This window comes from Petaurus breviceps, unplaced genomic scaffold (genome assembly GCF_028583685.1).
Source record: "Petaurus breviceps papuanus isolate PSGF00001 unplaced genomic scaffold, PetGlider_PUasm1.0 90740, whole genome shotgun sequence".
Taxonomy (NCBI): Eukaryota; Metazoa; Chordata; class Mammalia; order Diprotodontia; family Petauridae; genus Petaurus; species Petaurus breviceps.
Window position 1 is genome coordinate 899,525 of NW_027187330.1, and position 27,924 is coordinate 927,448.

A 27,924-nucleotide genomic window follows, 5' to 3' on the forward strand; every position below is an offset into this window, starting at 1 on the left:
CCTTCCTTCCTTCCTTCCTTCCTTCCTTCCTTCCTTCCTTCCTTCCTCAGAATTTTAGAAGCATCATAAATATAACTACAGGTTATTAATAGTTTATCATTCTTTATTTTTCTCCATCATCAGATATTGGTTGTATTTACTATATCAAGCAGTTAAATCAGATACCATTTTTTTTCATATTATATTGGCATAGGCAGTGCATCCCCTACCACAAGATAAGCACAATCCAATGCTATTTAAGAGATATTCAATTAAAGTTTCATTAGGAGACTCTTACCTGAAACATAATCTCTTTGAGGCACACTGGGTGGTGCTTTGTTTTTTAACCTGTGGACAACAATCATTAGATACATAATTAATCAGACAACTATTTCTGAGACCCATTACAAATGTTGATAAAAAATAAAAATATTCACACCTCAAAACAGGGATTAGTCACATATTTATAAGTCATATTTATAAGACTAGTAACATTTTTATTTAGACTAGAAGTTTCTAATCTGGCTTTCGAGGATAGATTTCAGGGGGTCCATGAATATAAAAAAAATTTGATAATTGTATTTTACTATAATTTATTTCCTTGGTAAGCTGAAATGAAAAAAAAAGGCCAAAGGCTTTTAGACTATATAAGAAGCCCTATGCTGATATATCATTTATAAATGTTTATTAATACTTATTTTTGTTATATCACCTTCCTTTCTGAATGCATCCTTCCCTTCCCTTTCCCCAGCAAACCAATTTTTGTTAACAAAAGAATACGAAGAAAGAAAGAAAAACAGTTCGGCAAAACTAAGCAACATATCAACCAAGTCTGACAGTATATTAAATGTTCCATACCCACAGTCCCCAACCTCTGTAAAGAAAGGAGTTAGATAAGTTTTCTCATCTCTTTGGAGGTCAAACTAGGTCATTATAATCATATAGTATTCAATCGAAGGTTTTCTTAATTTTTTGTCCTTCCAATTTACATTGTTTTTAGTCATGTTGTTTTCCTGGTTTTACTTATTTTACTACGTATCAGTTCATAGAAATCTTCCCATGCTTCTCTTTTCTTCATAGTCACTGTTTCTGATGGTGTAATAATATTACATTGCATTGGTGTACCATATTTTGTTTATTTATCACTCACTTAATGGATATGCACTTAGTTTATATTCCTTTGCTAACACACAAAAAAATGCTGCTATGAATATTTTGGTGACTATGGGACCTTTCTGTTCTTTAGTATCTTGGAATCTCTGCGTCAAAGGCATGAAATGTTCCATAACTTTTTTTTTTCTGAGTTCATGTTTTATTTCAAGAACTGGAGATCACATGCTAAGTTGACAGCAGGTCCTTTTAGCCAGGGAACTTGATGATTGACAAAGTATACACATATACACACATACATACTGGATTCCATTTATGTTGCTTTCACAGCTAGAGTTTTTTTAGACCTTGCCTTGTATATACTGTAGTATGAGCAAAGCGATTCCTCCGTAAGTGGCCAGTACATAATTCTTTCTGCCATTAAGGGTGTATGAATTGAAGTATTTCTTAAAACTAGTGAATTGATACTATCAGATTCTGGACCTGCCATAACGGACCCCACTGCAGAAGCCACTGTAGCCGCTGCCCTTCGCTGTCCACTGCCACCACGCCCCTCCATAACTTTTTAAAAAGCATGATTGCAAATTGCTTTTCACAATAGTTGGATCCCTTCACAGCTTCAACCAAGTGTATTCACATCCATTTATTTTCCAAGTCCTTATCTTTTGTCATTTTTGCCAGTTTGCTGAGTGTGAAGTAAACTCCCAGAGTTAATTTTGATGTGCATTTCTCTATTTTTAGTGACTTGGAGCAACATTTCAAATGATTGTTAATATTCTTTTATTTCTTTTGAGAACTCCTTAATGTTCTTTGACTTGGTCTTAATATAGTTGTGTTAGTTCTCTGAATAGCTTGGATATCAGATTCTCATTGACAGCTTTCCTTCTTACTGGAGTTGAGTGGATTTTATTTGTGCAAGAGTTTTTCAAATTTGTGTGATTGAAATAATCTATTTTATCTTTTGTGACCACCTCTGTCCTTTGTTTAGTTAAGAATTTATCTTAACCTCATAGACATAAATAGCTATAAAAGGTTATCTGTCCTTATTCTCTTTTAATTTTTTTTAGTAAATTTGGAGCTGTTAGGCTTCACAAATAATACCACAAAATGATATTGATTATGTCTTAAAATATAAGAAATTAATTTTAGGGAGTGAGTTTCCTCTCCAGAGGTTTTTAAGTGGAGGCTAAATTACCATTTGTTGGGTATGTCAGAGTGGAGTTTCCTTGGGCTAAATGGCTGCTGAGGTCCCTTCCTACTTTCAAATTCCATGATTCTTTGTCTGTTAATAATGTGGGAGTTTTATAAAAACTAATTATAGGTGTAGAGTAACATCATGACTGATAGGGCCAATGATAAAAATCAAGCCAAATTAAAAGAATAAAAATGAGATGTAGCTTGCAATCAAGACCTTGCCTATTCAAATAAACTGTTTATAATGGGAAATGGATAAATAGACAATGACACAGAAATAGCATCATTTTCTAGGGAAGTTTCACTATTACAAATTAATCACCCCAAATGAGGAAATCCAGTGAGCCTAGAAATTGCATGTCAATGAATACTTGATGTCTTTCCAAGAGGAGCTAGGTACTATGTAAATAGAATCAGTTTAGAATATGAATCTATTTGTAAAATCTTAGAGAAAGGGATGGTGAGAGTTTATAAGCAGAGTCATTCCATAAAAGATTAAGAAACAGTAGAAGGACAAAACAAGGGAAAAGCCATCACCAGCTTCTATCTGCAAGTGTGCATCCTCTGTCCTTGCCTTCTTTCTACACACTGTGTAAAGAATCCTTTTTATTTCCTTTAAAAAAAAACCTTTGAGGATTATCTCATTCCAAAGAAATTCCTTCCCCTTCTCAACTTTTGTGGCCAAAACATGGCAGCCCTGCAGTGATGTGTTTTGTTTCTTAAAAAGGTGCCTTTCACCTATAACTAACCAAATGCTGTTCACTTTTTGGCCCTAAAATCAGTCAAATATATTAATGATTTTTAAAATGTGTCAAAGCCTATCTGGCTTTCTTGTTCTTCTTTAGCACACAGTCTAAAATGGAGAGTTACTTCCTCCTAAAAGTTCCTGTCATTTTCATTCAAGTTCCTCCTCAGTGGGTAAAAATCAGATCCAAAATAGAAGTTCCCCTCATCGGTGCCTCCCCACTTTAAAGGATGACATTGCCATCAAGACAAATCAAGATTTGAATCAAAAACTCATTCTCTAACTGCTCTGTTAGAGAAGGAGCTATAGATAAAGAGAAGGATGTCTGGATAATTAAGGTCCCTCAACACTATACCATGCCCCTATGCCAAACTTGACATCTTTTTTCTGAACTTCTATCTATTTCCTCTTTTGGTCCAGAGAGTGCATAGCATACCCAGGGGACATATAATTTCTATTTCTTTTCTTAGCCCAAATGCCTCCTGCCATACATCCCCCTTCCTCACATGAGGATATTTTCTTAATGTACAATGTTATTTTACTCATCCCCCTTCTAATTTATTCCTTTCCTTTTGAATAAAGTATATACCCTTTGAGTCATATTTCAGGCATGAGTCTTCTCTAATCAAATTTCAGTGATACCAAAGAGATCAAATTGCCTCCTTGTGTTAGAATACCTAATCTCCTTTGCTTTTTTGCCTATATTTATGCCATGTGTGTTAGCTTCTGAGGTCAAGGACTTCATTGCTGGGGAGCCTTCAGTACCATTCTTGTTCTTATTTTGCAGGTTCCAGATTTTTGGACCTATGTAGACAGTCTTCTCCTTTCCTTTTTAGTAGAGGAATCATGGAACAATAAAAAAAGATATTGAGTTTGGTGTCAAAAGACCTGGGTTCAAATCCTGGCTCTTCTACTTACAACATGTGTAACCTTGGACAAGTCACTTAACCATCTTAAACACAGGTCAAAATAAACAGTTTAGAATATATGGCTATACATAAAGAAAAAATTCTGGTTACTGTGACAAAACAGCAAACTCTTTGTAACCTTTCTCAGAATGTCTCCTTCCCTTTAGAATTGAGTACTCTGTTCCCAGTCAACATTCTAACTGGTTGAAAGGGACCCTGAGATTGCAGCCCAGATCACAGCTTTGTCCAGAACACCTAGCTAAGTCTATCCCCAACCACCTAGGAACATTCAGGGGAGAAATAAAGATTCTCCTTTTTTTGGTCATTTAGGAATGAGACACTGAAGCTGTGGGAATAGGCATTATGGTAGGTCAGTTTCTCTGGGGTAGATGTTAGCTCAGAAGACTACTTTTAGATTCTTGGGAGGCATCTAGTCTCTGTTGGGTAGAATCCTTTTACAGTAGATATACTTTCAGTTTTCTGAATTTTATTGTCGATATTCTTTTGTGAATAAATTCTAGAGAAAACCTCCTTTTAGTCTGGAATATGTGGGATTGGAGAAGAAGGTAAAGGGAGAGGGTGGCGTTGGAACCAGGTATTAAGATGTATTAGCAGCTATGGCAGCAGAAAGGGACCAAATGTCACATGCCACTGATTCTAGGAATCCAGGAAGGTTCAGAGAGCAAGAGGATCAGGAAATTTGATGTATCTGGTTGGGGTTTAAAGATCAACTAAGTTTAGAGTAAGGACAGACATATCCTAGTCTTTCTATACTACAAAAGGGCAAAGTTTCTGTGGATCAGTTCCCAGAGGAAGCTGAGCCTCTGGGGTAGATAGTATGAGCCACAGAGCCAAGGCCCTGCATGTCATCCTTCAGAGAACCAGAGATATACTAAGAATTTAAGAACAAGAGCACTGGCTCCAGTGTCGGGATGACCTGGATCAAATTCAGGCTCAGATACTCAGCACCACACCCAGAAATTATAACTGGCCATGTAACCTTGAGCAAGTTACTTAACCCCAATTGCTTTAAAAAAAAAAAGAATTTAAGAACATTTACATTCACTTCAGCGACATTCCACCACCGTCTGTGCAGTCACTATGCATTCCACTCCACAATCCTTGAACATCGAGTAGTAGAAATGATGAGTCAATGCTCTCTATCTGCACGCTCAAGAAAGATTCGATCCCCCCATATATTTCAGAACAATTTGCCAACATGGTGGGACTCCTGATGTGGGAACTTCCTCTACCAATACAGATCATCACAACACCTTGATATAAAATCATAGGATTATTTTTAGAGCCACGAGGGACTTGAGAGATGATTTTGTCCCACCCCCAGATGAAGAAAATGAAGTCCAGAGAAATTAAGCAACAGAGGCTAGACCTGAACCCAGATCTTCCTGCCTCCAAGTCTAACACTCTGTCTGCTATGTCCCAGATGCCTCATTTTCTGAACACATGACATAGTTCATCTGTATATCAATGAGAGCTTTCATAGCTCCTATGCTACTTCAGGCTCCCAATGCTTGCAAAACTCACCATGGCAAAGTTATTTTATGATCAAAGATCACAATAAAATGCATCCAGTAAGCTTTCTGGCATTTCTCTTCTTCCTCTCCCTCCCATTAAAAAATGGGAACAAGTCTATGCATTTAACCTAAACCAACAAACCTTCTTTTTAGAGGTTTTAAAATCTTTCTCCATTTTGTAACTATATTTAAAACCTTTTCCTAACTTCTGAATTTTAAAGACAAAACAAAACACCTCTTAAATCACATTTATTTTTTCTGCTCATCTCTCCTTCCTGTCCTTACAGGACTGGAGCTATTAACAAACTTCAAAACAAATTTCCTCCTTCCCAGGTTCTTGTCTCTTTGGAAGAAACATACCCCATTTTCCTGAATAAAGAGGACCTCTTTCATGTCCCAACTTTGAGTTCTACATGAACAAGGGTTGGAAATCCCAAGTGACAGTAGATGTTACCCTATAATGATAATGCCTCAATAGTTGGGAACTGGTGGTTTTGTGAGTGTGGGTGCCATCTTCTCTGATGCAGATAAGACCTTAGGGTTTACTACTTAGGGTTTACAAGGGCTCCTATGACTAAAAAATATATTACTTTGGGGCCAACTTAGCAAAAAGCCTCTTTGGACTTCACTAGATTAAGGACTAAAATGGCAGATATGCCTTGTGTCATCAGACCTTTCCAGCTTTGTAGGATCTGTGAGAGTTTGTGCTTTGCTGGCATGGGCTTTTGTCCATGTCCCCAGCACACCATGATGAGGCATCAGGACAGGGTCTTAGTGTCCTAAATAATAGTAACAGCTTCACACTTAACAAAGCATTTTCTTCACAATAACCCCGTGAAGTTGGCAGGGCAAATGTGTTAATCCCATTTTGTGGATGAGGAAACCAAGTTTCAGAAAAGTTAAATGACGTGCTCATGGTTGGTTGCACAGCTAGTAAGTGGTAGAGTCTATGAGTGCTAATGATAAAAAGAGTTCTTGGGCTATAATTAAAAAGAAAAATTGGGGCAGCTAGGTGGCACAGTGAATAGAGCACTGGCCCTGGAGTTAAGAGGACCTGAGTTCAAATATGGCCTCAGACACTTAACACTTACTAGCTGTGTGATCTTGGGCAAGTCACTTTACCCCAACTTTCCCCCCTTTCTCCCCTCCAAAAAGCAAAAAAGAAAAGAAGAAAAATCAAAATATGGAAAGTGGACATGAACCCTTATGGTTGTGGAAGCTGTTTGAGCTGCGTTATCTTTCCTCATCTGTTTTCCTGCTCTCTCCCCATCTTCCATTTGAGTTTGGACAAAGATACCCTGAATTAAGAAGGATGGCCTCTGGTTAACTGATTATGGGGGCTCATTTTCTGATTTTTAGAATGTGAGTAGTTCCAGTTACTGCATCTTGTTCAACTTCTTTTCCATGGGAAGAAAGAAACAGAATTCTGTGATTTTTCACTTTATCCCTCATCTCTTCACTTGTCTAGAGATCTCTGCCTGTCCACAACAAAGTTGCTAATGAATGTTCTGATTTGCCTTAATGATAATGTCATCCTTCAAAAGGTAGAAGAGCAACAAGGGACAGTTCTGTTTTGGATCTGATTCTCCTAATCATCATTACCAACTCTGAGCATTAAGGGAATGTTGACACACAAGCCCTAATAGTTTTAGATTTTCCATGATCCCTTCCTTCAAGAAGTTTACAATCAATTAACTTAGTGAGAAGATGGTTGTATGCATAATTTGTGGTCATGAGGGAAAGGAAAGTCACAAATAGCCTCCTTCAATATGGGAAAGCAGATTTCAGAAGGGTTTGGAGAAAGGATAAATATGAAACTCTTGAAGTTAAATTCTACAAGGGATCTCAGGCCAGGAGAGATTGGAAAAAACCAAGAATGGAATTATGAAAGCATGAAGAACAATTCCAATGAAGAATGGTACCTAACACATAGTAGGTACTTAATAAATGTTGACTGATTGAAATTGTATTGAGAGGTCTATGTGAATATATGGGAAACGTCAACATACTTTTTTTTTTTGGTCTGGATCTATGATTTCATTGCTGAAAAAATTCCCAGGGAGCAAACTCTTTTCTCGTGCAGATCAGAAACTGTTATGTAAAGTCTTTAGAATCACATAGCCAGTAAGTGTCAGAGGCAGGATTTGAACCCGAGTCTTCCTGACTCCAAGGTGAGTGTTCTATCCATGAAGTCACATTGCCTTCCATTAACCATCTTAGATGTTTTAAGAAGATGAAAGCAAGGGTAAATAGCAGAGGATGGATGTCAACACATATCACACTTCTGTGAAAATTGTGTCAGGAGTACAAAAGCTCAGAATGAGCTAAAATTCTCCAAAAAAAAATCCAAGAGTAACAAAAATGATTTAAAAAATACTATATTCAGATAAAGATGAGGAGGGCATCACTGCTCAGGGTGAATGAATCTAGAAAGAAGAAATTGCTTAACTCTTATGTTACTTCTGGGTTTTGTTTTGGTAGGAAGACAGGCCTTTGGACTAACAAAGACAGAATGAAAATAGCTAATAGGGAGTTGATACTCAAGATAAATAAGAGAGCATCCATCTTCCTTGGATATGATCCAATGCAAGAAGAGATTTTTTTTAAGCAATTGGGATTAAGTAACTTGCTCAAGGTTACATGGCCAGTTATTTTTTGTGTGGGTGCCAAGTATCTGAGGCCAGAACCAATCCCGGGTCTCCCAACGCCGGGACTGGCGCTCTTACTCACTGTGCCACCTGGCCGCCCCACAAGAAGAGATTTTTAAGCACCTGTTGTGTGCACAGAACTGATAAGTTCAGATCACCAGGCCTTGATAGACTTCATCCTAGATTACAATTAAGACTGGGAGATGTTATTGCTGTATCACTGCCAGTAATCTTCAAAGAGGATGAGAACTGGAGAGTGATTGAAGAACTGGGTCAACTGTCCCAATTGCCAAAAAAGAGAAGAGAAGAGAATTTATAAATTATAAGCCAGTAAGCTTGATTTTTGGTTCCTTGCAGAATTATGAAATATAATTAAAGTATAGTTAGTGAAAAGGAAGTGTTGATAACAGAGGCTCAGCATAGCTTCATTTAAGATCAGATTATAAGATAGATGAGTCTTATTCCCTTTTTCAACAGGTTGCTAAACTGGAAGATATGAGGAGTGGTATAAACACAATTTGTGTAAATTTTCTCAAAATATCTTATAAAGTCTCTCATGCTATTTTTATAGAAAAGATGGAGAGATGTAGGTCAGACAATAGTATAAGATGCTGAATTTGGAAATGATTCAAGGAGCAGTCATTAATGGTTCGATGACTCTAAGTATCCTGTCTTTGAGATTAACGTTTTCTTCTAGAACTATTATATTTTCCTTCTTTTTGTCCAGATTGTCTTTTACTTCTGTGTATTTAGATTCCCCAATCAGTTTTCCTCTCTTTTGTTTTAGTGGATTTTGCCACTGTGGATTTAAGTTTGTTTATTCTGCTAATTATTTTTGCTGTTTTTCATAAATATTGTTTTCATAACTTTTATTTCTATCTGAAACCATACATTCTGCTGTGGTCCCGTGCTTTCTTGGGAATACACAGGATCCTTTGGGTGTTAATTCATTTTGTTTTATCTTGTAATATTTATTTAGAGATATCTGGACTCATTTAGATTATCTGGAATCCTTCTACCCTTCTTTTATTAATATCATCCCTTTTAGTTTATCTGATTGGCACTTAAAGTCTTTAACTGAGTTTTCCTCTTCCTATTTAGTAATTCATATTATGACCCCTCCTTCAATGGTGGTTTCTCTGGGTACTGGACCTCAAAGCTGTCAAACCCCCTTCCACGCTGGGCAATTCATGTTGTACCAGCCTTGATTTCTTCCCTGAGCTATTTCTGGGAGGACACAACTGATTACAGTTAGTTGCTACTGCTCTGGCCCTTTTTGCTTGGTAGCTCCCCCATGCATTCTGGTATCCTGCCCCAGTTCCCTCTTTTACTCATTTCTCTGGATGAGCACTGTTGAAGCACAATGTGCTGCCACACTTTAGTCCCACTCAGAGCAAGCTTCTGGCCTTTGGCCTTCTACATTACACAGAGAGATGGAAAGAGGGTTGCAAGTCCATGGATTGGCTTGTATAGCCCTGCCAAAGGTAAGGGAATGCTGAGCAAATGCATTAGGGATTGAGGATTAGCCTTCCTTGCTATTAATGCATTAGGTCGTTACCTTATTAAGGTTCTTGATGTCTTTGACCATGGAGACAACTGACATTACTTATCGGTTGTGAATAATTCCTATTTTGGAGAGGTCTGAGAGGTTATGAAGATCTGAGGATCAGAGAAGGTATCTAGTCTGCCATCTTGTTGGTCACATGACCTGGAAAACTAATGGTACAATGTCAACTTGAAGGAGGTCTGCAGGGGAATGACCCGGGGATCTGTTCTTGGCCCTGTTCTGTCTAACATTTTTATTAATGATTTGAATGAAGATATAGATGACATGTTCATCAAATTTACAGATGACACACAGCTGGAAGGGATGGTCAACATGTTGGATGGTAGTCAGAATCCAAAATAAATCTTATAACACTGGGCCAAATTAAGAAGATGGAATCCAATAGGGATGAATGCACAATCTCACACTTGGGTTCCAAAATACGTTTCAGAGTTACAATGTAGAGAAGGTATGGGTAAGGAGAAATTTGTATGAAAAACATCTAGGAACTTTAATGGATTTTATGAATCAACTATGACAGCTAAGAAACCTTACATAATCCTCGGTTGCATTAATTCTATTTAATTTGTCAAGCATTTCTTAAACACTTACCATGTGCCCACAGTGCCTACACTGTGTTTGGTGATAGGGATATAAATACAAAGATCAAACAGTTCCCATCCATAAGGCACTTACATTCTACTGGGGAAAACAATATACACACAGATTAGGATATATAAAATATAGGGTGTCCCAAAAGTCTTAGTGCAGTTTTTATACTTTGATATCTTAATATCAGTGAGACTTTGGGGAAAGAGAAAATAGAAAAGACACAAAGGTGAGTGGGAAGAATGTTCTAGGTATGGGGGAAGAGTCTGTGAAAAGGTACAGAGGTAGGATACAGAATCTTATGTATGGGGAAGTGTAGAACATGAAGGGGAGTTATGAGTCTGTCTGGACAAAGATGTTGGTACAAAACTGTGAAGGGCCTTCAAGGCTAAAAAAGAGTCTGTATTTCGTCCTAGGGTGCTGGGGATCCACTCAGGATATCAATTAAGAGTCCAGGGGAGAGGTGATGAGGCCCTAAACTAGTGTGGTGACAATGAGAGTGGAGGGAAGAGGATAGATAGAGACAGATGTGGAGGCAGAAGCAAAGGAGCGTTGCAATTGATTGGATATGGGGGAGGGAAGAGGGAAGGCTGGTTTTTAGGAAGGGTCATGAGTTGAAGGCCCAGAATTTAAGAAGACCTCAAAAGACCAAACTGTATCAATTGATGCAGTGCATTAAAAAAAAAAATCCATAAAGCAAAGTAAATAGAGCTAGTAGAATGAATTTTTTTTATTTTAAAGGAAAATTATAGTATTTGCTTACAATGATTTATATCTAAAGTACACTTGCACAGATGGAAACTATAATAAATGAAAATAAAATTACTTTTACATTTTTACATCAATTGACAGAGCTTGGTACTTGTAAAGAGAAGGACGGTATACAGAACTAGAAAGTCCTTTAGTACTCTGCCTTGATCAGTCCATATTTGTCACATGTGTTTAGTATGGGGTACCACATTTTAGGAAGGACATTAAACCCCTGGATATCTTCTATAGAATGGTATCTAAGATGATTGAAAAGTCTTGGGTTCATGGTGGTGTTTTTGTTCAGGCTTTTTCAGTCATGTCTGACTCTTTATGACCCCATTTGAAGTTTTCTTGGCAAAGACACTGGGGTGGCTTGCCATTTCCTTCTCCAGCTCATTTTATAGATGAAGAAACTGAGACAAACAGGGTTAAGTGACTTGTCCAGGGTCTCACAGCTAGTAAGTGTCTGAGACCAGATTTGAACACAGGATGATGAGTCTTCCTGACTCCAGGTCCAGGGCTCTATTCACTGTGCCATATGATAATCGACAAAAAGAAATAGGAATGTTGATCATACGAAAGAGGTTTCAGGTTGAGATGCAAGCTGTCCTTTGAAGGGTGGCATATAGAAGAGGGACTGGACTGATTATCTTTGGCTCAAGAGGATAAAATTAGGAGCAATAGTGGTGTAGGATGGGGGTGGAGAAGCAAATTTAGGCTCGATGTCACAAAAACTTCCTCCCAACTAAAGCTATCCTGAACTGGAGCGGCCTTGGGAGATAGTTTGGTTCCCCCAAGTGTCTTCAAGCAGAGGTGGGATGATCATTTCCTAGGTGTGCTGCAGAGTGGATTCCTGGTCAGGTATACTCAGTTAGACTCTTGGAGATTCCTCCCAACTCCAAGGTTGTCATTTATCACTAGAAGGAAGAGATGAGGAAGGGGCACCTTCTAAAGAAGACTTAGAACCATTCTGGTAACTTCCCTTCCCAGTGCATGTTTTTCAGGAGGTAAACCACACCCCTTCCCACTCAATATCTGTATATCTGTGAGTACAATAAAACTGATGAAGATTCCACTTACTTTTTAAATTTGTTCATTATTCCACCTTCGTTGTTTGTAATACCATGGAAGACCTTTTGAAGTTGCCTATAAGAAAACCAACCATAAAATAACATCAGTTATCGTAAAATAACAACTTTAAAGCTCATATTTAAATTTTTTTTCTTCAGGAGTCTCAGTCTCCCCTGTGACTACAGAAAGGAGAAACCAAATCCCATTCTGGACTAAGCTTTGTTTAAACAATGCTTTTTGGTACCTACATGTTACTTTGGCCTATTAAATGGGTTTAGCAATTAGGTGCTTTGGTGTGTGGCTCTATATAAAGAAGGTGGCTTTTTAGAATGAACCATTAGCCTTTGCAAGGAAAGGGAGGGGCTGGCTCAAACTGTGAGGAGGAAGAGGATGTGGAGGCTATGAGAGAGAGGATCATTTTGAGCAAGGTAAGGAGAGAACTCGGTGTTGGCAGAGTGGCTGACTCTGACATCAATAAGCCAACCTTGATTTTTGAGGGGGGGGTCTATGCTTCTAAAAGAATTCAGCGAATGGCCTTACTAGCTGATCAAGTCATTTTTAGGATGATGAACAATAAGGCAGAGTTTCTGCTTGAGCCCCTTGAGAGACAAAGAACATACTGAAATGGTCCTTAGAGGACAACACAATGCAAGGCAGAGAAGGACTCCAGACTAATGAAGGGCTGTGACTGAAAGACAATTTTTTAGCTCAGCTAATTAATCACTATCTGGGAGTGAATGGAATCTTAAATTAGAAACTGAGAAACCATCTAGTCCAGGGGTGGGAACCTGTGGCCTCTAGACCATGTGTAGCCTTCTAGGTCCTTGGGTGTGGCCTTAAAAATTTTTTTTTGTCTTTATTAATTTGTTTGTTTACTTTTAGTTTACAAAATTCAGTTCCACTATCCCTTGAGTTTCAAATTTTCTCCCCCTCCCTTTCCTCTCCCCCTCGGCTCCCATGTTTAGCCATTTCCCAATTGATGGGCATCCCCTTAACTTCCAATTCTTTGACACCACAAAAAGAGCTGCTATAAATATTTTTGTACATACAGGTCTTCCTCCCACTTCTATGATCTCTTTGGGATACAACCCTAGAAGTGGTATTATTGGGTGGGTGTAGCCTTTTGACTGAGTCCAAGTTTTACAAAACAAATCCTTTTATTAAGGGGGACTGTTCTGTGAAGTTTGGATTCAGTCAGAGGGCCAAACTTGAAGACCTATAAGAAATGAAGACCAAGGTCATGTATGGCCTTGAGGTCATAGGTTCCCCGCATATTATCTAGTTCAATCCCTTCTGTTTGCTGGGCACTGGGAAACACATTTATTTAAACACTGTGTATCAGGCACTGTGCTAAATGCTTTATACATATCATCTCATTTTAAGTTCACCAAAATCCTGGGAGGTAGGTACTATTATTATCCTCTTTTTATAATTAAGGAAACTGAGGCAAACAGAAGTTAAGTGGTTTGCTCTGCGACACACGGCTAGTAGGTGTCTGAGGTCCCATTTGAACTCAGGTCTGCCTGCCTCCAGGGCTAGTAAATAGGCCAGGTCCAGATCTCTATCTAGTGGTATAAAACACTGTGCAAACCCTAAAACCCTGTATAAATGCTAGTTGTTGTTAACATCTTCATTATAATTATAATCATCCTCGTTTCAGTGATCTAATTAATTTAGGAGAATTAGATATCAAAATAAAAAAATTAAATAAACCATTGAAAACATATGCAAACATGAAAATCTGGAAGTTAACAACATCTACTAAAGTATCATCCTACAATGCCAATCTGACCCAGGCAGAGAACACCCTGAGGGAGAGACGGGAGATGGTGTTCATCAGGTCATTTCTACCATCTTGACTGTCCTCTCCCCTTAGGACTCTGACAGACAGCCCAAAACCCTGGGCCCAAGAATCTTGAGAATAGCAGTGAGTCTTCCTGACTCCAGACCCAGCCCTCTATCCATTGTACCCCTTAGCTGCCCTGCCTCTATATTCTGACAGCCCTTAATTCCTATATACTTCATTTGGCCCAGATCACAACTCTCCTATATTGTTATCTTTTTCTTTAAGCAATTGGGGTTAAGTAACTTGCTCAAGGTTACATGGCCAGGTGTTTCTGGGTGTGGTGCTAAGTATCAGAGTCCGGATTCGATCCCAGGTCATCCCGACTCTGGGGCCGGTGCTCTTACTTGCTGTGCTACCTGGCCGTCCCTATTGTTGTATTTTTCATATAAATGTATCTTTCTGTTGTGAACTGATCCAACCACTCTAGAGAGCAACTTGGAACTATGCCCAAAAGACTATAAAACTGTGCCTGCCCTTTGACCCAACAATACCACTACTAGGTTTGTATCTGAGATTTAAAAAAAAAATAAGGAAAAAGACCTATATGTACAAAAATATTTATAGCAGATCTTTTTGTGCTGGTAAAGAACTGGAAAATTGAGAGGATGCCCATCAATGGGGGAATAAGTGAACAAGTTGTGGTATGTGATTGTGATGTAGTGCCATTGCACTATAAGAAATGATGAGTGGACAGCTTCAGGAAAACCTTCAAAGACTTATATGAACTTACAAAGTGAAGTGAGCAGAACCAGAATACTACAGAGTAACAGCAATACTGAACAATGATGGACTGCAAATGATGCAGCTTTTCTCTGCAATGCCATGATCTAAGACAATTCTGAAGGACTCACATCCAGACAAAGAACTGAGGGAGTCTGAATTTAGATCAAAGCATACCTAAAAAAACCAAAACCAACACAACTTTCTTTATTTTTCTTGTGTTTTTTTAATCTCTGTGTTCTTTCAAAACATGAAAATATGTTTTGCATGATTACACATGTATATCCTGTATCAAACTGCTTGCCGTCTCAATTAAGGGGGTGGGAAGGGAAGAAGGAACAACATTTGGAACTCAAAATTTTTAAAAACGAATGTTAAAAATTTACACGCAATTGAGAAAAAAATATTCAAAATATGGGGGGAAAAAAGAAATATATCTTTCTCAAATATTAAGTACCTTTGAGAATAGGGACCTTGTTTAATATTTATTTGCATCCCTTCAAAGTGTCTAGCGGAAAATAAGTGTTCAATTAATGTAGCTGGCTGATTCTCTTTACAAGATCTTGAAATCATATAACCATAAGGTCATAGATGCAGACCTGGTAGGGCTCTCAGAGGTCACTTAATCCAACCTCCTCCTTTTAGAGATAATGAAACAGAGGTCAGAGGAGGTAAATTCCTTGCTTGAAGTCACACAGGTGGATAGCATCAGAAGTCATCTATGCTGCCAGCTTTGGTTCCCAGCATTCCCCTGAGGTCCCTTTCCTGGGCCACAGTGTAAAGATGGAAATTTGTCACCCTTTAAACACTGTTCAGATTCCTTTTCCTCAAGGAGACCCTTGGTCTTACTCATCTGCTCTGTTGACCACTTGATCAGTCTATCAAAATTTTCCCTCATCATTGGAGAATGTCACTATCCAGAAGTGCCAGTTCCATACAGAAAGATTTCACTATAGAACCCACCCCACACATCATCTACAAAAATTTCACCAAGATCAGTTCTAGCACAGACTCCTGGGGAACACCATCTCCCTACCCTCCTCCAGCCACAGACATGCCAACTTATCCCTCTCTATTTCCCACATCTGATTTCCTATCCATGACAAGGCAGTACAATTCAGTTTATTTTTTAAAACTTTTATGTGGACCCTTATCAAAGCCTTTAAAAAAATCTAAACATATTCTGTCCAATGATTTACCTTTATCTTTGTGGATACTTAGTCCCTCAAATGAACATTCATTCCTCAGTCAGAAATCCATTTTGCTTTAACTTCATAGAAAGTTAAAATTAGTAACTTTTTCCCCCTTTGGACAATGTCTGTGATTTCAATAGGAACCTCCCAACAAGTAAACTTCCTCTGCCAATAAAGATCTGTAACTGTTTTGCCACTAATACTTTTAGAAAATTTCCTGCGGGCATTGAGAGGTTGTGACTTGTCTAGGGTCACACAGTCAATATGTCAGAGATAGGACTTAAACCCAGGTGTTTCTTACTCAGAGGCTGGTTTTCCATTATGCCCTATGACTTCTCTTTTACTGTAAATTATACATGCAAATAATCTCTTACCATCGATTGCTTGGACATGAGAATCACTTGTCAGCTGTTATCTAGGTTTCCACTAGAGGCCTATAGGGATGCTATTGGCCATTTGCTAAGCACTCAGAACAATGACTTTTATAAGGTCAGATGGGATACCTTGACCAGCTCTGATCAGTTTCATCTTTGAATTCCTTGAGAACTCTCTGCTGGACACTGCTACCCCAACTTTGTGCTTTATCTACGTCATTTTGTCAATTAAGTCTAGAACAACCTGTGCATTTCCTACGATATATCTGATCTGGTGTCTCCAAAATGACTATTTTTAAGAATTTACACAAAGCAATTGAATTTCAGCATGTTCTTTATCTCTGAGTACTCACCCACTAATTAAGAATAATTCCCAGACTGTACTTTGCTTCTCTTTTATCTTTTTGTGTCTTGTAATTTATTTTTTGTTTTCTGTCAGGCCGTGTAATGTACATTGTAAACTTAACCCCATGTACAATATACACAAAATGAAAAAAATTATAGTCTAATAAAAATTCTCATAAACAACCCTTTATTCCACTCTTCCTCTCCCTTGCCTACAAAAAAAAAAAGACAAGAACAGGACAGGATTTGTGACTGTTTTAAAGGGGCAGCTAGGTAATACAGTGAATAGAGCATTGGCCCTGGAGTCAGGAGGACCTGAGTTCAAATTCAACCTCAAACACTTGACATACTTACTAGCTGTGTGACCTTGGGCAAGTCACTTAACCTCAATTGCCCTGCCTTCCTCCTATCCAAAAATCAAAAAGAAAAAAAAAGTGAAGTAGTTTCTCATGGTTTCTTCCATTTGTTATAATTCTATGCAGCATGACTAATGTGAAAATATGTTTAATAGGAATGTTATATGTAGAATCTATATCTCATTGCAAGTCATCTTGGGGAGGGAAGGGGAGAAAATTTAAAACTTAAGGAAGTGAATGTTGAAAATTAAAATAAATAAATTAGCTAATAAAAAATAAAATAAAGCAAACAAAAAAAGGTGAAATAGAAATATTGGGTCCTACTTTAGCATAGACTCAGTGAAACTGTTGTAAATTAATAAGAAATATTTCAAATTTTCTTCATCTTGTTGCTAACCCAAGAAAAACAAAACCTAAGATGTTAACTAGTTTCAATCTTCTATCCTTTAGAAATTATGTAGTATATCAGGGTCCTGTAATCTTTTTTTTTGTTTTGTTTTTGGTATGCTATTCTGCAACTTATTGAGTGTTAGGGAAATTCTGTGTCAGTGATTCCAATATATTAAAAATCTATTATATTACTTTCTAACTGGATTCCAACCTAGATTGAAAAGTTTTCTGGTAGATATTAGATGTCATTTCAAACATGAATAATCTTTTTTTGCTTTTATTTTATTTTATTTCATTTTTTGCCTTTTGGAGGGCAATTGGGATTAAGTAACTTGCCCAAGGTCACATGGCTAGTTTGTGTGTGTGTGTGTGTGTGTGTGTGTGTGTTAAGTGTCTGAGGCCAGATCCGAACTCCGGTCCTTTTGACTCTGGGGCTGGCGCTCTGCTCACTGCGCCACCTAGCTGTCCCAACTTTTATTTTTTAAAAAATGGTTTTTGTTGGGGGCAGAACCAAGATGGAGGAATAGAAGCAGGAAATTCTGTGACACCCCCCCCCAACCACCTCAAATACCTATAAAAGGTGACTCTAAACAAATTTTAGAGCTACAGAACCCACAGGGAGATGGGGAGAAACAAATCTCCTGCTGAAGGCAGCCTGGGAAGCTGGTAGGAAGGGTTCATTGCAACATGCTGGGAGCCTAGCACAGTCCTGTGTGAGTCGTGTGGTTTTGGCCCCAGAAAGGCAGCAGTGGCCAAAGCAGACTTTGGGAGACTGAATCACCAGCAGCTGTGGTGGTTTCCAGAATTTTCAATCCGTAAATGCCAAAAAGAAAGTAGAAGGTCAGTCAGAACTCTGTTGGAAAGGAAGGGTGTGGTCTGGCCCTTCACCGGGGTGAGAGGTGGTGGAGGCACACACTGCACCTGCAGTGGCTGCCTCATGGATGCCTCAGGAGCCCCTGGCCTGCATTGTAGGGGCCCAAGAAACCATTCAGAGGGTAATAGCTTTTGCTTTGACCTACTTGGATCTGGGTCACTTTCTTGGGTAGTGGTCCTAGGGTGAGAAACGCCAGTTTGCCAGTGTGGTTTCTGTAGAGAGGGCACTCTCCTCAGACCTCTGACAACATTTGCATAAGCTCCAACAATTTGGGACAAAGCTCTCCTCTCTGGAAGCAGAGTTCTGCCATGGCAAGGAGCTCAAAAGTCAAGTAATTGACTGGCAATATGAACAAGCAGAGGAAGCACAAACAGACCCTATGGTCTGTTTTTTGTGGACAAAAAGGATCACAGAATGGAACATGAAGAAGACAATGAAGTCAGAACTCCTGTATCAAAAGCTTCCAAGAAAACTATGAACTGGTTCCAGGCCGTGGAACAGCTCAAGGATTTTGAAAATCAAGTAAGAGAAATGGAGGAAAAACTGGGAAGAGATATGAGAATGATGCAAGAAAATCATGAAAAGAGAGTCAACAATCTTACTGAAGAAAATAACACCTTAAAAAATAGACTAACTCAAATGGCAAAAGAGGCCCAAAAAGCCAATGAGGAGAAGAATGCCTTAAAAAGCCAAATTTGCCGATAGAAAAGGAATTTTAAAAACTCACTGAAGAGAATAATTCCTTCAAAATTAGAGTGGAGCAAATGAAAGCTAGTGAATTTATGAGAAACCAAGATACTATAAAACAGATCCAAACAAATGAAAAAATAGAAGACAATGTGAAATATCCCTTTGGAAAAACCACTGACCTGGAAAATAGATCCAGGAGAGATAATTTAAAAATTATTGGGCTACTTGAAAGCCATGATCAAAATAAGAACCTAGAAATCATCCTTCAAGAAATTATCAAGGGGTGGCTAGGTGGCACAGTGGCCACCTAGAGCACTGGCCCTGGAGTAAGGAGGACCTGAGTTCAAATCTGGCCTCAGGGGGTAGTTAGGTGGCGCAGTGAGTAAGAGTGATGGCCTGAAGTCGGGAGGACCCAGGATCGATTCCAGTGTCAGATAATTAACACCCATACAAAAAAACTGGCCCTGTAACCTTGGGCAAGTTACTTAACCCCAATTGATTTTTAAAAAACCTGGCCTCAGACACTTAGCACTTATTAGCTGTGTGACCTTGGGCAAGTCACTTAATCCCAACTGCCCTCCAAAAAAAAAAAGCAAGAAAAGAAAAGAAATTATCAAGGAAAATTGCCCTGATATTTTAGAACCAGAGGGCAAAATAAAAATTGAAAGAATTCACTGATCACCTCTTGGAAAAGATCCTAAAAAGAAAACCCTTAATGTTATAGCCAAATTCCAGAGTTCCCAGGTCAAGGAGAAAATATTACAAGCAACCAGGAAGAAACAATTTGAGTATTGTAGAAACACAATCAGTATAACATGAGATCTAGCAGCTTCTACAATAAGGGATCAAAGGGCTTAGAATATGATATTCTGGAGGCCAAAGGACCTAGGATTAAAACCAAGAATCACCTAGCCAGCAAAACTGAGTATAATGTTTCAGGGGAAAATATGGTCATTCAATGAAATAGAGGACTTTTAAGCATTCTTGATGAAAAAACCAGAGTTGAATAGAAAATTTTACTTTCAAATACAAAAAGCAAGAGAAGCATGAGAAGGTAAACAGGGAAAAGAAATCATAAGGAACTTATTAAAATGGAACTATTTACATTCCTACATGGTAAAATGATAATTGTAACTCATGAGACTTTTCTCAGTATGAGGATAGTCAAAGGGAATGTATATACATACATATATATGTTTATATGGGAGGATATATGTGTGTATAAATATATGTGAGTGTGTATATATATGTGTGTACAGGTATACATAGACACAGGGCATAGGATCAGTTGAATAGGAAGGGATGATATCTAAAAAATAAAAGAGGTGAGAGAGGAATATAATGAGAGGAGATAGGGAGAGATAGAATAGGGTAAATTACCTCATATAAAAGAGGCAAGAGAAAACTGTTACAATGGAGGGGAAGAACAGGAAGGCAAAATGGAATGGATCAATCTTACTCTCATTGAATTTGGCTTAAGGAGGGAATAACATACACACAAAATTGGGTATCTTACCCTATAGGAAAGTAGGGGGAAAGGGGACAAGAGGGTGATGATAGAAGGGAGAGCAGATTGGGGGGAGGGGGCATAGTTAGAAGCACACACTTTTGAAAAGGGACAGGGTCAAAGTAGAAAATAGAATAAGTGGGGGGTGGGATAGGATGGAGGGAAAGATAGTAATTCTTTCACAATATATCTACTATGGAAATGTTTTGCATAACTACACATCTATAACCTATATTGAATCGCTTTTCCTCCCAGTAGGGGTGGGTAACGAGGGAAGAAGGGAAAGAATCTGGAAATCAAAGTTTTAAAATCAAATGTTAAAAAAAAATTATATGTATATATATATATATATAAATTTTTTTTATATGCAACTGGGAAATAAGATATATAGGCACTGGGGCATAGAAATCCATCTTGCCCTACTAGAAAGTCAGTGGGGGAATGGGGGAGGATATAAGAGACAGCAGATTGAGGGAAGAGGTATTCAGTAGGATCGCTATTTTGGGGTGGGGGTAGAGGAAAGATGGGGAGAAATTTGTAACTCAAAATCTTGTGGAAATGAATGTTGAAAACTAAACATAAAAAGTTTAAAAAAGAAAAGAACTGGTGAGCAAAAAAAAAAATGTTAAAAAGGGGCAGCTAGGTGGCACAGTGAATAGAGCACCAGCCCTGGAGTCAGGAGGACCTGAGTTCAAATCCAGACTCAGACACGTAAGACTAGCTGTGTGATCTTGGGCAAGTTACTTAACTCCAATTACCCTGCCCTCCCCCATCCAAAAAGAAAAAAAAAACTAAAAAAATGACAGGAGGAAAGGAATAGATCTCTTTGTAATGTTCTTTGGTTACTAGAAGGGCAAAGAATTCATTCGGTCTTTCTAAAAGCTGCCTTTATCATCCTTTCACACAGTGATCATTAAGAGATCCTACTGATTCCTTATTTGAAGAATTTGTTTTTGACTTTGAAATCAGTTGCAAGATGAATCTCCAAATCTATTTTGCAGCTTAATTTTTAGTTTGTTTTTGACCTGCCATAATTTGGGGGTTTCCCTGGGCTCTTAGGTCGAGCTGTCTTTCTAATTGCAAAGATGCCCTTACAATAAACTTTGCTGGATGGACTACGAAGAGTATTTTTGTTACTGTTTTGTGGGTCTTCCTTCCACACCTTCCTCCTCCCCGTCCTTGGTAACTGATCTTTAGAACACATTTATCTTTGGTTCCCTAAACTTTAGCAGATCTGTGATTTCATTCTTCCCTGACATGGATTGCAACCTAGACTTTTCTTAAGTAGATAGCTTCCCAGGCCCTGGGCAGCAAATGGCCAGATCTAATGGTTTTTTCTCAATCTCAATTCCTCTCAGCCTCCCTGCAGCATGTGATGCCATTGACAGCCTTCTCCTCCTGGACATCCTCTTCTCTTCTCTCTAGGTTTTCATGGCATAATACTCTCCTGGTTTTCCCCCTACCTATCTGACGTCACCTTCTAGGTGCCCTCTGATCTTTATCATCGTCACTGTCATCAATTTTGTACGTCCCAAGGTTGTTCTGGGTCAAACTCTCTTTTCCCTCCATTATCTCCATGCAGACGATGCTTACACTTAGATCTATATCTCTTGTACTATATCTTACCACATAATCGGTATCACTGCATAATCATTGCACCCTGTTTTTTCAGTCCAAAAATTGGTTTATAGCCATTCATCGCATAATTGTTGCATGGTATAATTCTGCTCATCATGTTAAAAGATAAACAGAACAGCAGTGTATTCACCAGTGGCAAATAGATATGCATTTATGTCTTGCTTTTAACACATATTCATGAGTATTCCATGCATCCTAAACTTGTACCAAAGACAGTTTAATAATAAATTATTTTTAAGCAATACTGGCATAAATTTTTAAAGCTTCACATAATGGTCATATCCCACTTTTTGCAAGCATTTGGTATAAATCTGCAATGATTATGCAGTGAAATATAGTAGTCCCAACTGCCCCACTGGGGACCCAGCTGGCCAGTGCCAGTTGACCAACTCAGTTCCTCCCCTCCCCTCCCTTCCTCCCCCTTCCTCTCCCCTCTTCTCCTCTCTCCACATGGGCTATCATGCCCTTACCTGAGGGTGCTCTGCCCAAGGGTGGGTAGGTTTTGGAGGCTGAAATCTACCTAGATATCATGAGGTTTACTGACTGGATTTCTTTCTTAAAAACCACACCTTAAAACCAATTTACTCTGGCTCTCATTGATTTGCCAAAAATGGGTCCCTACCCAAGCACAACTTAATGGTTATATTTTGGGCCTGATGACTCAGAGTAGTAATTACTTCTCTTTCATTTGGATTAAAGGGGCTACCCCTTGCCTCACTTCTTAAACAACTTTAATCACTGAATGGGCTTTGCTTCAGTCAAAGTGAGAACTTGGAAAGACTTTAGCTTTAAAAGGCCAAGGTCTCCCACTGCATCCTGGGTCATCTCCAGTAGTTTTGATTTATATCTGGTCACTGGACCTAGATGGCTCCCAGAGGAGAGAGTGAGGCCAGTGATTTTGCATAGGCCTCCCTCCCTCACATCCAATGTACTTAACAAGTCACAACATCATCTTCCTGATGTCATGATCCTCTTCAAGAATGAAGGACAAACCACAATCTTCTTAGCTCCCATTCTGCATCACCAAAAGGTACTTAGATTTTAGATGTCTTGGACTGAATGTTACAAATGCATCTCAAACTCAATGTGTCCAAAATGGAACTCATTCGATTTCCCTTAAAACCTTCTTCTGTCTCAGGTTTCCCTCTTACAATTGAGGGTACAATCATCCTTCTAGTCAACCAAGCTTTCAAGTGTCACCCTTTTATATATATGTACACATTTATAACTTCACTCATATCTCACCTACATCTCCTTCTCTCTACTGAAAGAGTCATCATTTTAGTTCGGGCTTTCATCATCTCTCCCCTAGACTATTACAATACCCTTCTAATTGGTCTCTATCTCAAATCTCTCCCCACTCCAACCCATCCTCTACTCATCTGCCAAAGAAATTCTCCTAAATGTAGATCTGCTTAGATCACTCAGCCCTCAATAGCTCTCTATCACCATCGACGTCAAACATCAACTACTCTGATATGTAAAGCTCTTCATTCTTTCCTTCCTTTCTAGTCTTCTTACACTTTATTTCTTTCCATGCATTTTACAATCAAGCTATAGTAATCTACTCGCTCCTCTCCACATATGACACTCATCCCCTGGCCATTGCTTTTCTCTGCCTTGGGATACCTTGCCTCTTACCTCCACCTTCAATACTTGGCTCAAATTCTACCCTCTGCAGGCAGCCTTTCCTGGGACTCCAGCTCCTAGTGCCTTCCCCTCTCAAATTACCTCTCCTCCATTCTTATACGTACCTAGTCATTTACCTGTTATCTCCCCCAATAGGAAGGGAGCTCCTTGAGGGCAGAAACTGCCTAGCACATAGTAAGTAATTAAATGTTTTCTGATGGATAACTTAGTAGTGTCTTACTGATGAATATTTCTGACTGAGTTAGTCCTTGGTAAGACCTGCCCTTGAGTCCTACTGGTATATAGCCTTTGAGAGACCAGAATCATCAATACACTATGTTGAGACCTCTTGTAGCTGGAGTTGGTGGTAGTAATGTGATTGGGCAATTACCAGGAAAAAAGGTGTCATTTATTTGTCTAAAAGTATGTTTTTATGGACCCATCATCACTTCTAACCAAGCACCACCATCGCATAGAGGAGTTAAATGGGGTGGGCTCTTAGGTGATGCTAGGCTACCTTAACATCCATCCATCCAGTCTAGCATGGAGAATGTACTCCCACTCTACTTTGCTCTGTTCACTTGGTTAATCAACAGACATTTAGTAAGCCCTTAACTATATGCCAACCATTATGCTAAGTGAGAGGGAGACAAAGAAAGGCAAAAACACTGTATTGTCCCTGACCTCAAGGAGCTTACATTTTAATGGGGGAAGACAATATGTAAATAACTAGGTGAAATGCAAAATATATACCGTGTAAATGGAAGGTGACCACACCATATCTGGGTACTGAGTTCCATATTTTAGGAAGGTCATTGACAAATGGTAAAGCCTCAAAAGAGGGTCACTAGGACAGCGGAAGGCCCTGAGACCACGCCTCATGAACATCAGTGAAAGGGAGGGAAGGAAGAGAATAAACATTTACATAGCATCTACTGTATGCTAGGCAAGGCACTGTGCCAAGTGCTTTTTAAAATATTGTCTAAGTAGGGAAGAAGGGACTTAATATGAACTTGATAGGCAAGTATTTGAAAGGCTTTTATTCTATAGGGGAGAGATTAAACTTGTTCTGTTAGACTCCAAAAAAGCAGAACTAAGGGCAATGAATAAAAGTCATATAGAAGCAGATCCATGTAAGGGGGAAAAACCCTTAGAAATTCTATTGAAAAATGGGAAAATGTAGCAGCTCCCTTGGGTGGGAATGTTTCCTCTCATTAGAGGTTTGCAGGAGGAGGCAATCGTCCACTCTAGAGGGGGCTCTGGTCGAACCAGATAATGTCCTTTAAAATTCCTTCTGGCTTTAAATGTAAGATACTCTGAGGTCTTTCGCATTCTGAGAATTGGTAATTATGGGGAATGTTTTCTGTTATTTATTTTTCTCCAAGAAATTCAGGAAGTTTCTAAGTAGTAGGTACCCTTGTGGATAGTTACATTTCACTGTACCTTTTGTATAAGATTAACAGTTGGAAGAGTGAAAAGAACATGAGTTCTAGAGTCTCAGGACTCATGTCCTAATCCTAGTTCTGCTACTTTTTCTTTTTCCTTTTTTTTTTTTGGAGGGGCAATTGGAGTTAAGTGACTTGCCCAAGGTCACATAGCTAGTAAGTGTTAAGTGAGGTCAGATTTGAACTCAGGTCCTCTTGACTCTAGGGCTGGTGCTCTATTCACTGTGCCACCTAGCTGCCCCAAGTTCTGCTACTTTATAGCTGTGGGATCTCAGACAATTTATTTAATTCTCTGGTCCTCAGTTTCCCTAATGTGTAAAGAGGGTTGGACTAGATGATCTCTAAAATTCCTTCTAGCTTTAAATCTCAGGATCCTGTGGAAGGGGAAGGTCATGGTTACTCTAGTACAGGGGTGGGGAATGTGCAGCCTCAGCCTCGAGGCTACATGTGGCCCTTTAGGTCCTCAAGTGCGGTGCTTTAACTGAATCCAAACGTCACAGGACAAATCCCCTTAATAAAAGGATTTATTCTGTAAAACTTGGACTCAGTCAAAAGGCCACGCCCAAGGACTTTGCAGGCCACATGTGGCCTTAAGGTGGCAGGTTCCCCAACCATGCTCTCAGATACCTACTGGATGATCCCACTATTTAAACACATTTTCTTGGCACTGATGACCTTCATCCTGGAACCATGGAGATAACCCTGATAATGACCATGTCTTTGTCCAAATGATCAGGCTCAGTTTTGGGGTGAGTAACATACAACTAAAAAGACTGGTTCAGGAAGTCCCCAGTGGCATCCCAAATGTGATGAGACTCTTACCTGAGGTAAGCTACGCCACCAGTGTCCTGGGTAATGTATCTCTTGGGACTGAGAAGTCCAGGAACCTGTCCATTAACTAGCTAGCTATTGGGAGGCCATGGAGTCCTTCTTACTTTAATTATATACACTTGCTTAAATAAGCCCTGTCATAAGAAGACAATGTCTCGCTCATCATTTCAGTGTTCTAAAAAAGAAACTACACAGATCCACAAGTTTTCCAACTATAGGAATTCCAGGACACTGTGGAATAGACCCCAAAGTGATCATATTTATTTTTTTGGTCTTTTTGGAGGGGAAAGGCAGGGCAGTTGGGATTAAGTGATTTGCCCAAGGTCACACAGCTAGTAAGTGTTAAGTGTCTGAGGCTGAATTTGAACTCAGGTCCTCCTGACTCCAGGGTCAGTGCTCTATTCACTACACTACCTAGCTGGCCCAAGTGATCATATATAGAACACTGTACTTTAGGAAAATTCTGACTAGAGGGAAATTGCCTTTTCTTCTGTAATATGAATTTGTCTCGTACATTCTGATCTGTAAAGGCATGGCAGATAACATAAGCATAGGTCCAGAGTCTGAAAAAAAAATTAGGCTTCCTCTAAAAGAAAAATCAGGCTATAAACAGGTATATAAAGTATTTGGCTTGGAAGTTAGGAAACAAGCTATAGAACCTTGGACAACTCAATTCCCCTTTCAGGCCTCAGTTTACCCTTCTGTGAAATGTTAGGTTTAGACTAGATGATCTCTACAGCTCCTTCTAGCTTTGACATTCCCAAATCTAAATCATTTAATAAATTTGGAAACTGTTACCATTACTTATGACCTAATTATATCAGTGGAGGATTGTTTCTCTTCCTGTCACATGTTTCATAGGGAGGAAGGATTAAAGATTATTCTGCTTGGCCCCATAGGTCAGAGGAAGGACCCATGGGTAGAAGTTCCAGAAAGCATTCTAATCATTTGTTCTTCAGTTGCTTTCAGTCATATCTGACTCTTAATGACTACATTTGGGGTTTTCGTGGCAAAGATACGGGAGTGGTTATCTTCTCTAACTCATTTTATAGATGTGGAAACTGAGGCAAACAGGGTTAAGTGACTTGCCCAGAGTCACACAGTCAGTAAGTGTCTGAGGTCAGATTTAAACTGATGAAGATGAACCTTCCTGACTCCAGGCCTGGCATGCTATCCACTGCACCACTTAGCTGCCTGACTTGTAAAAATTAAAGCTATCCAAAAATAGAATGCATAACTTGTAAGGTAGTAGGTGGTCCATTAATGGAGGTACATAAAGACAGCCTAGGTGATACCTTGTTAAGCATATTGTAGACTTGATACTTGCTTTGAGATGGGTTAAATAGCTTGAAAGCCTTACCAACTCTGCAGTTCTTTGATTTAAATGACAATGGTGTTCTATAAGCTATTTTCATATGATCCATAGGCTTTTTGTAAGTTGACCTTTTTCATTTATTTTTAAACTTGATACCTTTCCATTGTTTTCTTCCTCAATACTTTACTCTTGCCAGGAGCTGGATGTCTTTGGTTTCCCCTCCTCCACCAACATGCTCAAGCTAACTGAGCTGTGATCAGTGCTGCAGAATGGCACGCCCTGAGACAGTTCCTGTTCACTCCTGAGGACTATGTCCAAGACGCTTCCTTCCTGGAGCTTCTCAAGCCATAGAACCTCCGACACTGTCTCCCATTTGGTCTCAAGCTCTCCCTCCACATTTTGTCCCAATCATATGCTTCCCACCTCTGCTTACTTACAGAATTTGATTTCACTATACCAGAACTTCCAGGCTAATTTCACGGTCTCCCAGGTTCAACAAACATTCCTAGAGCCATTCTATTATCTCAGCTAGTGTACTCTATCTTTGCTCTTCTTACACAAGCCTGGAGAGGGCTCAGAGGTTTTTTTAGGCATTATTGTTTTGTAGGTGACAGTGGAGAATGGGTGTGGTGAGAGAGAGAGAGAGAGAGAGAGAGAGAGAGAGAGAGAGAGAGAG

General features: G+C 39.1%; 1 protein-coding gene and 1 pseudogene across 1 annotated transcript in view; both read right to left on the reverse strand.

Moving 5' to 3' along the window:
- Nucleotides 1–27,924, reverse strand: part of BLNK (B cell linker) — a 111,302-nt gene that overhangs the window by 64,553 nt on the left and 18,825 nt on the right. Inside the window, exons 2-3 of the mRNA XM_069067106.1 lie at nt 12,105–12,170; nt 278–327 (exon numbers count right to left, since the gene is read on the reverse strand). Of these exons, the coding sequence (XP_068923207.1) occupies nt 278–327; nt 12,105–12,170 (116 nt within the window). The remainder of the gene's footprint in view (nt 1–277; nt 328–12,104; nt 12,171–27,924) is intronic.
- Nucleotides 1,269–1,579, reverse strand: LOC138145430 (ATP synthase membrane subunit K, mitochondrial pseudogene; annotated as a pseudogene).